Below are 12508 nucleotides of genomic sequence, written 5' to 3' on the forward strand. Positions count from 1 at the left end.
TATAATCATGTAAAATGCTAATAAAAATTTAAAGAAAAAGAATTCTTATTAGAAAGGGGCTGGAGAGATGGCTTAGCAGTTGAGGTGTTTGCCTGTGAAGCCTAAGAACCCCAGTTCAATTCCCAAGGACCCACGTAAGCCAGATGCACAAGGGGGTACACACATCTAGAGTTAGTTTGCAGTGGCTAAAGGCCCCGATGCACCCTTTTTCTCTATCTGCCTCTCTCTCTCTCTCTCAAATAAATAAAAATAAAGAAAAAAAGAAACTAGAAATTAAAAATTAGAAAGGTACACTTTTTCTCTATTTGCCTCTCTCTCTCTCTCTCTAATAAATAAATAAAAATAAAGAAAAAAAAGAAATTAGAAATTAGAAAGGTACACAACTTAATGATCCACCTTAAGGCCTTGAAAAAAGAACAAGGCAAACCAAAAATCAGTAGACAAAAAGAAATAATACAGATTAGGGCAGAAATTAATGAAATAGAAACTAAAAATACAATACAAAGAATGAATAAAACAAAAGTTGGTTCTTTGAAAGGGGTGGTGGCCCAAACCTTTAATCCCAGCTCTCGGGAGGCAGTAGTAGGTGTATTGTTGTGAGTTCAGGGCCAGCCTGGAACTACAGAGTGAGTTCTAGGCCAGCCTGGGCTAGAGTGAGACTGTACCTCAAAAAAATAATAAAAATAAGCCGGGTGTGATGGTGCATGCTTTTAATCCCAGCACTTGGAGGCATAGGTAAGAGGATTTCCATGAGTTTGAGGCCATCCTGAGACTAACATAATGAATTCCAGATCAGCCTGAGCTAGAGTGAACAACCCCTATCTCTAAAAATTAAAAAAGTAAAGTAGTATGTGTAAGATTTGAGAGTAACCAAGACCACACAAATCACTCTGAGGCAAAGATGAAAGCTTTTATTCCAGGAAAGCATAAGCTGCCAGAGCCAACACACAAGAGCGGAGCACAGCCAACCTGAGTTTTCAGGTCTTGGGCTTTATAGGGCTTTTTCAGTTGGAGAAAGGTGAGGAAGGGAAAGGAACTCTTTTGTTAAGTTGAATAGAAAAGTTCCCTCAGAGGAGATCATAGCTAGGGCGTGACACCAGAACAGTAACCATGTGACTTAAGAGATAAGGAGGCAGGAAAACATGACCTGGGACAGCGTTAGGCAAAGAAGAGAGGTTTCTGGAGGAATGTGGATAGATGACCAACTTCCTTATGCTTCTGCCACCATTCTGCTGACCTTGACGACTCCATCATGGAAGTCTGTCCCAACCTAACAATATGAACTCCTTACAAAGCATTACTTTTTATTTGCTATGGCCTGGCAAGCACCAACTTAAGGCAATGGGATGTAGCTTGGTTGGAAAAGTACTTTCCCAGCATGCATGAATCTTGGGTTTGACACCCAGCACACACCTAGCACTAGGGAAACAAAAGAAGGAAAATCAGGCCACTGTGCTCATAGGGAGTTTGAAGCCAGCTTGGGTTATACAAGACCCTGTCTAAAAAGAAGCAACCTACGGTAGGAAGTTTCCCTTGGCTCATCATTTGGGAGTACTATCCAAGAAGTCATGGTGGCAGGGTCGTGAGGGTGAGGCTGCAGCACTGCAGCTGGCTGCATACTTTTTCTCCTTTTTTAATTTTTATTTATTTATTTGAGAGTGACAGAGACAGAAGGAGGAAGAGAGAGACTGAATGGGTGCACCAGGGCCTCCAGCCACTGTAAACAAACTCCAGATGCATGTGCCACCTTGTGCATCTGGCTCATGTAGGCCCTGGGGGAATCAAGCCTCAAACCGAGTCCTTAGGCTTCATAGGCAAGTGCTTAACTGCTAAGCCATCTCTCCAGCCCAACTTTTTCTCCTTTTTATATAGTCCTGATTAGGGTGGATTTTCCCTCCTCAGCTAATCCTCTCTGGAAACCTACTCACAGACACACTCAGGGGTGTGTCTCCTAGGTGACTGCAAGTCTAATCAAGTTGTTAATGAAGATTAACCATAGCTGAAGGCAACACTATTTGTAGTAGTTTGAATGAAAACAACCTTAATATCAATGGAAGAACTGGTTATGCAAATATTCCTCTACTTGCCTCACATGGGTTTAGTGGCACATGCCTTTAATCCCAGCACTTGGGAGGCTGAGATGGGATGATCACTGTGAGTTCAAGGCCAGCCTGGGATTACACAGTGAATTCCAGGACAGCCTGAGCTAGAGCAAGACCCTACCTTGAAAAACCAAAATAGAATAAAATCTTTCCTCAACTTACAGCTGATTAAACCCATCCTAAGTTGAAAACTATCCTAAGTCAAGCACATCTGTAAATAAATGCACTGGACACAAAATTACAAGGTATATTTAGGCTTTAAAACATGTTTTTGTCTTACAAAAAGAAAAATCACTATAGTGCAATTACCTTAAATAGAACTTTTCTCCTTGCATATTATAGAAAGCTTTGTTCCACAAAAGATTTGTAACATTACTTTTCAAAAAATTTTAGTTACATAGCAGAACTATACATTTAATATACTGTTGTTTATATTATAAAACAGGATAAATGCATTTTCAAAGTGCTTTTTACCCTGCACCTTTCCCCCCAAGGGCAGAAGCATGGAGAATAGGCAGGGGTTATCTTACAAGGAAATGGGGATCCCATAAATGATTGACTTAGCAGCAGAATCAAACATGAGACTGGTTCTCCTCATCCTTTATCTAGCTATAAATAAAACACAAATTCAAAATACAGTCTCCATTAAGAGTGTGAACATTTATATAAATACCACATGCTGATTGATTGCACCATGCAGCTCCGTAAGTATGAGCACTCATGGAATGGGAGCATGAAGGTGCCAAGCACATGGCTAATAAATAAGTGTTGGCTGAAGAAGCAGAAAGCACACTAATTCCTCTTCCATGTGTTGGGCTTTGGTAAAACATGAGCTTGAGGTGAGTCAAGAGCTACACTGGGCCTCTAGCTGACCTGCTTTCACAACCTGCTGGTGCCTGCCACAAGGATGATACAAAGATGCCAACTGGAAAATGCCCTAGCATTGCAAAACTGCGTTGTCAGCTGTTGAGTACTGAGAGCTGCTGGGGTAACAGCGTCAGTAAGGGAGGTGGTGACTGTCACAGGCTACCTGAAACCACAAGCCACCCACATCCTAGAGTCATTTGTGTACCAGGTATTCCACTTTGGTCTCCTCTGCTACAGCAGTGACTAACGAGTTCCAAATAGGAAGAGCACTTCCTGGACTTTTAGCTCTGTAAAAGTTGAGGCTCCCTCTCCCCTAATTCAACTCTGATGAAATGGAGGTTTCTTTCTGTTTCATCAGGGGAAGCTGAGGTTGGGTTGTGTCTTGGCAGACCTTGGACTCTGCCTCAGTCTTTTTCAGAACAGTGTCAGAACAGGACACTTGTCTATGAAACTGAGAACAAGAGTCCTCAGCTCTGCTGAGGTCATTAGGGACCAAACAGCTCAATGCTGTCCAGTTTTTCCTCTGTGTAGAGCAGGATGTTCTCCATTAGTTTCCTTTTGGCCTCGTTGATCTCAATTTTCCAGGAAGTCTCTGTAGTTGACATTCAACAGAAAGTGAAAAAGAACAAATGTTATGATTAAAGTTCTTCTGGGCTAGAGAGATGGCTTAGCAGTTAAGGCACTTACCTACTAAGCCTAAGGACCCAGGTTTGATTCCCCAGGACCACATAAGCCAGATGCATAAGTGGGTACATGTATCTGAAGTTCCTTTGCAGTGGCTAGAAGCTCTGATGCACCCATTCTCTGTCTGGCTCTTTCTCTCTCTCTCTCTTATATAAATAAATAAAATTCTTCCAAAGTCATACCATTGTTCAAAATCTCACTTATATTAAGTTTCTGAATCAGGCCCCAAATGTCAGCAGCATGTGCATGGTTTCTGCCTTTGCAGGGTAACCCATGGTCTTCCCCTTCCCCTTTCAATACTCCTTCCCAGCACCGGCAGTGACTTGGAATCCACAATGTTGACAGCCTGTACCTCCTTCCTCTATCCTCCCCATGGCAGTGGTCAGTATCTAGTCTGTGAGCCACATTTACTAAAGGATGGGGACATATTTGCACTCAAGAGGCAGTGGTAGAAGACTTCTTTAAAAGTGGCTGGCCAGGGCTGGAGTGATGGCTTAGCAGTTAAGCGCTTGCCTGTGAAGCCTAAGGACCCTGGTCCAAGGCTCGATTCCCCAGGACCCACATTAGCCAGATGCACAAGGGGGCCCAGGCATCTTGAGTTTATTTGCAGTGGCTGGAGGCCCTGGTGTGCCCATTCATTTTCTCTCTGTGTCTCGGTCTCTGTCTCTCTCTCTCCCTCTTTCTCTCTGTCTATCATTCTGAAATAAATAAAAATGAACAAAAAAAAATTAAATAAAAAAATGCCTGGCCAGTATGAAGAAGCAAGCAGGAGAGATAGCACAGGGCCTTGATGGTGCCAAGAAAGTATTCAGCCTTGGTCTCTAGATGCAATAAGGTCTTTAAAAAAGAGGTACCATGCATTGTATTTTAAAAAAATAGGGCTGGAGAGATAGTTTATCATGCTGGAGGCCCTGGTGTGCACATTCTCTGTCAAATAAATAAATAAATAATTTTTTTAAAAGAATAAATAAATAAATAAAAGTTTGGAAAAAAAATCCAGTCAAGCATGGTAATGCATGTCTTTAGTCCCAGTACTTGGGAGGCAGATATAGCAGATCAAGGCCAGCCTGGAACTACAGAGTGAATTCCAGATCAGCCTGGGCTAGAGTGAGATCCTACCTCAAAACACACACACACACACATACACACACACACACATACACACACACACACACACACACACACAACTAGTCAACTAGTGCTGGGGATGTGGCTCACTGGTGAAACACGTCACTGCCCAGCCAGCATCACCACCAGAACCACAAAAACATATACATAAATAAAAAATAAAAGTGAGGCTGGAGAGATGGTTCAGTGCTTGCTTGTAAAAATCATGCCTGAATTTCTCTACAAGGTCGTAAATAAGGGGCAGAAGGAAGTAATGGCCCAAGTTAGCACCCGGCCCTCAGTGCTTACCATCCCGGGGCAGCTGCATGCCAGTGCAGACCTGCAAGTGCCAGTCAGGCTCAGATTCCCCACGGGCCAGGAGCAATCCTACTTCACTGCTTGTAGGGAGTGGAACAGAGACAGCCCTTGAGTAAGAAGCTGTCTTCACAGAGGAGGTGGTGGCAAGTCTGGAATTGTCAACATCATCTGTTTCCTCTGGGGTGTTAGAGACTGTGCCCTCAGCAAGTCCGCTCCAAGGCAGTGACAGCTGACCTCGCAGCCGTTCCTCCACAACAGCCATGGCTTCACATGCCTGGGGAGGAGTCAGACAAGAGCTGGTCAAGACCAAACAAACATGCTCTGCACTTAGACCAGCAGTCAGCTTTAAAAAAATATATGTATATATTTTATGCTTTTTTTTTTCTAGCTTGAGAAAATCACATCAAAGAAAGGGTACCACAGTATTTCGAAGTCGGTGAAACTTAAGGTTTTAAGAATATTGTTCATAATGTTGAATATATCCTGTTGAAGAATAAGAAAAAAGAGTTGCCTCGGGCTATTTTTATGAGAAGTTGTAAGCAGTATTTTTTTTAGATATAAAGCAATATAAAGTGCTTACTGTTATTTTATTCTGAAATTGTTTAAAATTCACAATTTTGATCACTGCTGATTCTTAAGTGGGTTAATTTATGTTTTAAGGTTAAACGCAATTTACACTTTCTTAAAGATATAAATGTGGGTTTCTATATTAAGCATATTTTATGACTTAACAGATTGATTTGTTTAGATATTGAGTGCTTTCAGCTATTTTACCTTTTCAAAAAAAAAATATTTTCAAGTCAAGAGAGACAGAGGAAGGGAGGGAAAGAAACTGAGAATAGGAAGACCAGGACCTCTAGCCATTGCAAAAAAAATCTCCAGTCACATGGACCACTTTGTACATCTGGCTTACGTGGGTCCTGGGGAATCTAACCTGTGTCCTTAAGCTTCACAGGCAAGTGCCTTAACTGCTAAGCCATCTCTCCAGCCCCGTTGTTTTGGGATTTTTTCCCCCCCAGTTTTTCAAGTTAGGGTCTTGCTCTAGCCCAGGCTGACCTAGAATTTACTATGTAGTTTCAGGGTGGCCTCAAACTCACAGCAATCCTCCTAGCTCTGCCTCCCTGAGTGCTGGGATTAAAGGTGTTTTAGTCCTTCCTTCCTTCCTTCCTTCTGTCCTCCTTATCCACAAACTTGTAGAGAAACCTAGGCCTTAGCTGGGCGTGGTGGCGCACACCTTTAATCCCAGCACTTGGGAGGCAGAGGTTGGAAGATCACCATGAGTTCAAAGCCACCCTGAGACTACATAGTGAATTTTAGGTCAGCCTGGGCTAGAGTGAGACCCTACCTCAAAAAGAAAGAAAGAAAGAAAGAAAGAAAGAAAGAAAGAAAGAAAGAAAGAAAGAAGGGAGGGAGGGAGGGAGGGAGGGAGGGAGGGAGGGAGGGAGGGAGGGAGGGGGAGGGGAGGGGAGGGGAGGGGAGGGGAGGGGAGGGGAGGGGAGGGGAGGGGAGGGGAGGGGAGGGGAGGGGAGGGGAGGGGAGGGGAGGGGAGGGGAGGGGAGGGGAGGGGAGGGGAGGGGAGGGGAGGGGAGGGGAGGGGAGGGGAGGGGAGGGAGGGAGGGAGGGAGGGAGGGAGGGAGGGAGGGGAGGGGGGGAGAAGGAAGAAAGAAAGAGGGAAAGAAAAGGGAAACTCAGATCATACTCGGCTCCCTTATGTTTTCTGGTAATAAAACCAGACTCCTCACCTAACAAAAGAAATGCATTTAATAGGGGAATAAATGGAGCCTCAACAGAGATGAAAGGGATGGAGAGAACTACAGGCACAAGACAGGCAGGAGCTCTCAGGGTTGGACAGCCTAGGGGTGAAGGCCTTGAAAGCACAGCCAAGCCATGCCCATCTTCTTTGCTGATTGTCCAAATGACCCACTAAATTCATTCATTCATTCATTCACTCACTCATGCATCTTCTTCCTCCCTATATCTGAGTCAGTCTCTCCCTCTCTCTCTGTGAGAAGGAGTCAGGTAGCTTTGTTAGTGAGGGTGAATGGGCCCTTGAAAGTAACAAGCAGGGTCTATCCTTGTGTCTATCCTTGCAGTCTCCACTTTGCTGAAGATCAAAGTATGATCTGACGTTTTTTGGCAGGGGAGGGTAGGGGGCTTGACATATAGTTTCACTCTAGTCCAGGCTGACCTGGAACTCACTATGTAGTCTCAGGGTGGCCTCAAACTCATGGCAATGTTCCTACCTCTGCCTTCCTAGTGCTAGGATTAAAGGCGTGCACCACCACACCCAGCTGAACTTTATTTTTTGTCCTCTATATGGCCCTCCATGTGGGTTCTCAAGCCATATGGGTGTCTTTCCTTAGTTCTGTACTTCCCTAAATTAATAGAATAATTATATTTCTCAGTCTTATTCTATTTAATTCTTTGATTAAAATTAGACATGAACCTAAAGTTTGGAGTTCAAGGACTCTCCTGAACTCCTATCACCCTGTTACATCTGAATGTGAGTTTGGTTTCTAGCACTCTCAACCAGAAATTCACTAATACAGATGGTCTCCCTTGAGGGCTTTATTGATTAGGGAGGTTAGCAAAATTAAAAGAAAACAGAGCCAGGCATGGTGGTACATGCCTTTAATCTCAGCACTCAGGAGGCAGAGGTAGAAAGATTACTGTGAGTTCAAGGCCAACCTGAGACTGTTGAATTCCAGATCAGCCTGGGCTAGATTGAGACCCTACTTTGAAAAACAAAAAAACAAAAGGAAGCAGGGAAAGAATGCTTCTTCCACACACACACAAAGCATAAATACATAGTCTGCTTTTGTGAGTATGTACTGAGGATTGAACCCAGGGCCCTGGACACACATGCTAGGCAAACACTCTACTATTGAGCTATCTCCCCAGCCCTTTTTTAAAAAATGTATTTTATATATTTGAGAGAGAGAGAATGGGCTGCCAGGGCCTTCAACTACTGTAAACAAACTCCAGATGCATGCACCCCCTTGTGCATCTGGTTTACGTGGGTACTGGAGAGTTGAACCTGGGTCCTTGGGCCTCGCAGGCAAACGCCTTAACTGCTAAACCATCTCTCCAGCCCCCTAGCCCTTTTTTTTTTAACCTTCTTTTTTTTATTTTTCTAAGTATTTATTTATTTGTGTGAGTGAGAAACAAACAGAGCATGGACACACTAGGGTCTCTAGCCCCTGCAAATGAACTCCAGATACATGATACACTTTGTGCATCTGCCTTTAAGTGGGCACTGGGGAATCAAACCCAGGACATCAGGCCAAATTTACAAGCAAGCACCTTTAACTGCTAAGCCATCGCTCCAGCCCCACCTTCTTATTTTTTTTTTATTTTTTTAAAATTTTCTTATTTTTAATATTCATTTATTTGTTTATGTGAGTATGGGTGTGTGCATGCTGTGGCACACATGTGGAAGGTTTCATTCTAGCCCAGGTTTTGTGTGAATGCCTTGAAAGCACAGCCAAGCCAAACCTATCTTGGAACTCACTTTTTAGCCTCAGCTTGGCCTCAAACTCACAATGCTCCTCTTATATCTGCCTCCCAAGTGCAGGGATTAAAGGAATGCACCACCATACCCAGCTCAGAGGACAATTTTTGTTCCTTGCCTTCCACCTTGTTTAAGGCAGGGTTTCTGGTTCATCTCCTACCCCTCCACCTCCCTTTTTGCTGTAGGAAGACTTGGAATTACAGAAGCCTGCCACAGTTTTTGGCTTTTACATGGGGCCTGGTGACCAAACTCAGGCACTCAGAGTTGTGGAACAAGTGCTTTATCTACTGGGTCATCTTCCAGCCCTCACGTTTTTGTTGTTTTTTGTTTTTGAGGTAAGGTCTTGTTCTATGCCAGGCTGACCTGGAATTCACTATGTGGTCTCAGGGTGGCCTCAAACTCACAGTGATCCTTCTACCTGTCTCCCAAGTGCTGGGATTAAAGGTGCATGCCACCATGCCTGGCTTCGTCTTAGTTTTGAGATAGGGTCTCATTAAGGTTGGCCTTGAACTCACTCTGAAGGGCAGGAAGGCAATCTGTCAACTTGCCATCCATCTGCCTCAACCTTGTGAGTAGTTGGGTTACAATCTTGCATCATGAGGTACAGCTCACATACATATCTTGTTTTCCTGTGCTTTCTAAAAACTCAGTGTGTGAATTCACGCATTTTATACATGATGCACATTGAATTTTGTTAAATAAAAAGAGATCAGGACCTGGGAGATTTCTCAATGGTTAAAGGCATTTGCTTGCAAAACCCAAGTTAGCCCAAGTTCAATTCCCCAGCACCCATGTAAAACCAGATGCAAAGTGATATATGTATGACAAGTGTGTACCCTTTCAATAAATAAACTTTTTTTAAAAGAGATCAGAGCCAAGCATGGTAGTACAATCTTGTAATCCCAGTTCTTAGCTGGGGGGTTAAGGACTTGATACTACATAGCAAGTCTAAAGCCAGCCTAGACTACATGAGACCCTGTATCAAAACAAAGATCAGAAAGTCAGGAGTGCTGGCTCATGTCTGTAATCTCAGGACTCAGGAGGCAGGAGGAATAGCAAAATTAATCTCAGGGTCTAAGCCATTCAGCCAGTGCACTGGCCAACAAACCCAACCCTGCTGGTTTCCCAATCCAGAGCCCAGCCAATCTGTCATCATCATAGCTTGGTTGTGATGTACAGTAGGCAAGGAGCACTTTTCATTTATTTTTTGTATATCTCACATTCCCCTTTAGTCTTCATGGCAAATGTTTCTTCATCCGTCAAGGTCCAGATCAAATGTCAGTCCTTAAATCTTTACAGGATAAATGTCTGCCAAGCTAAAGACTACATTCCCTTGGACCTAGGTGTGGCCCAAAGGGTGTAAGAAAAACGTGATGTATGCATTTCCTGGTTGTATTTTTAAAGGTAAGAGTGTATATGAGGGTGTCCTCTTCTTTGAACCCTCTTTTGTGATGGATTGAGCTAGAACTGCCATCTTGACTAAAATGGAAGCCATGCAGGCAGCACAGAAACCACACACAAAGGGCCCAAGTCCCATGGATGCATTGGAGCTGGACTGCCCATATTCAAGATGTTAAGCTAACTACAGATGGTCATGTTTAAATCTACTGTCCTAACTGACAAATTAAACAAATGACTGGAATGAGTGGTTTGAACAAAAGTATGAGGTTAAAGAAAAGATCTTAGAATGAAAGTCCAATTATATCCTATCCATTTGAATCCCTTAGGTACTTCAAAACAATCCCTACTATGACCTCAGAACCCGCCAACCTGGGATCCTGTGGTTGTGTGAACCAGATATCTCCCACAAACTAGTGTGTTTTGCATGTTCGGGCCCCAGCTGATGGCAATTTGGGAAGTAGACCCTTGCAGGAGGAGGTGTGTTTCTTGGGGCAGGCTTAGGGGTGTTCCAGTCACATTCTCCTTGCCAGACCTTAGCTCACTCTCTCGCTGTTTTCCACCTGCTGTAACAAGATTGTGGTGCCAATCCTCTGTTTTTGCCATGCTTTCCCCTGTCATCGTGAAGCTTCCTCTCAAGGCTATAAGCCAAAATAAAATCTTTCCTCCTATTAGCTTCTTTTGGGCAGGTGTTTTGTCCAGGCAACAAGAAGGTAATTGCAACAGCTCTTTTCCTTACTAGCCTCATGACAAACCACTCTGCCCCAGAGACTTTGTACTCCAGCCACTCAGACCTCCTTCCAGGCCCTTGGATCTGCCAGCCTGTCCCTCAACTCAGACCATTTGCAATTGTTGGTGGAACAAGGACATCCTGCTCACAGAAGGATAAATTCCTTAGATCAGCGAAGGGCTGAATATGGCAGCTTTCAGGTACTTGTCTAGCCTCATTTAAGATAAATATTTGGGCCTACAGCCCTAAGCCATCCATTCCAAAAAAGTGGGGGAAAGTAATGGGGCCACAGAAGCAGGTGGAGGCATGAAGCAGATTGAGAAGAGCAGGAAGAGTTCTGCTTCCATCAGAGGACCTGGTCCTGCACTCCCAGAGGCTCAGCCACAAACCTGACCTCAGAGTTGTCATAATCCTCATAATACTCCTGCTTGTGGACCTGGGCTCCAACATGTCCCACTGCTGGCAACAAAAAAAGCCTTGGCTTAGGACATCACTTGCCAGTGAGTCATCTCTGGTAAGGCCTATAAATGCTCTGGCAGTCCAGGAGAGGAGGCAAAGGGAGAGCTTACCTCCTCCAGGCTGGCATTGCGCCTCCTCAGGCACAGGCAGACAGCGGTGGCCCAGGCTTTGGCACAGACCTCAGGCAGTGGCCCTGACTGCTTCTCCACAAGGTTCTGGCAGATCTCCTTGACCACCATCTTCTCCATACCCATCTTCCTGGAGCAGAGCAAAGCAGTGCTCCCAGGGATCTCTTTGAGGAGCAAGTCCTTCTACAGGAAGGAGAGCAGAGATGTCCGCGTAAGCTGCTGGATGTGGGGGCTGCAAAGGGCTGTCAGAAAATCCACAGGGTGGGAAAAAAAAAAGTATGCATCCCAGAAACAGGTCTCCATTCTCCCAAGAATGGAGAATTGCAAAACTCCCTCTGTGCACAGGGAATTTTGTAAGCATAAATTCAGGGCTTCAACCTCTCCAGGCTTAAGTGACACCATCAGGAAAATGGGGACAGTGAAATGCTTACTCCCAGATGTTATGCAAATACTCATCAAATAATGGACCTACAGCAGTGACACATAAGCCAGAGGCATAGTGGGGCACACCTGTAGTCCTAGCACTTGGGAAGTAGGATCAGGAAGATCAACAGTTTAAGGTCATCCTCAGCTACATATTGAATTTGAGGCCAGACTGGCTACATGAGACCTTGCCCCACTCCCAAAAATGTGCTTTAAGTATAAATACATACAGAATATCAATAGGCTGGAGGAATGGCCCAGTGGCAGAGTATTTGCCTCATGTGTGTGAAGCCCTAGCTTTCATCCAGCACTGCAAAAGATGATAAGCTATGAGTCTATATACATATATAAAGTAGGGACCAGAGAGTAGACTGCCAAAAATTAATAAGTGTTATCTCTGAATGATCTCAATTGATTTTTATACATTCCTATAGTTACCAAATGTTCTATAAGCTTGTTTTGCATTCATAATTAGAAAAATGTAGGTTGGAAATTTTCTTTGTATATTGGCTTTATTCTTGTTTCTGAGATGATGGGATTAACCCAAGGGCCTGGCAAACATAATAGGTAGCAAGGGGCTCTGCTTCTGAGCCATACCCAGAGCCCCTAAATGTTTGCTTTAATGTCAAGTGTTCCTGAGGTACCACAGTTCTACGGTCTGTTGACTGGCCCCCAGAAAGCCTAGATCTGTGACAAGTGAGCACCTGCTGACTTCTTCCATCTCATCTCCTTCCTCTTCTTCTGGATCATCATTCTCAGATATTCTGACTGTTTTCATTCA

At 44.1% G+C, this 12508-nt stretch overlaps 1 protein-coding gene across 2 annotated transcripts in view; it reads right to left on the bottom strand.

The window, feature by feature from the left end:
- Nucleotides 1-2436: 2436 nt before the first annotated feature.
- Nucleotides 2437-12508, bottom strand: part of Irak2 (interleukin 1 receptor associated kinase 2) — a 96845-nt gene continuing 86773 nt past the window's right edge. For both annotated transcript variants that reach the window (XM_045134516.1, XM_045134515.1), the window contains 3 exons: nt 11287-11487; nt 5070-5352; nt 2437-3561 (listed from right to left, as the gene is read on the bottom strand). In XM_045134516.1, coding sequence (XP_044990451.1) covers nt 3455-3561; nt 5070-5352; nt 11287-11487 — 591 coding nt within the window. In that variant the 3' untranslated portion in view covers nt 2437-3454. The remainder of the gene's footprint in view (nt 3562-5069; nt 5353-11286; nt 11488-12508) is intronic.

This window comes from Jaculus jaculus, chromosome 14, assembly GCF_020740685.1.
Source record: "Jaculus jaculus isolate mJacJac1 chromosome 14, mJacJac1.mat.Y.cur, whole genome shotgun sequence".
NCBI lineage: Eukaryota > Metazoa > Chordata > Mammalia > Rodentia > Dipodidae > Jaculus > Jaculus jaculus.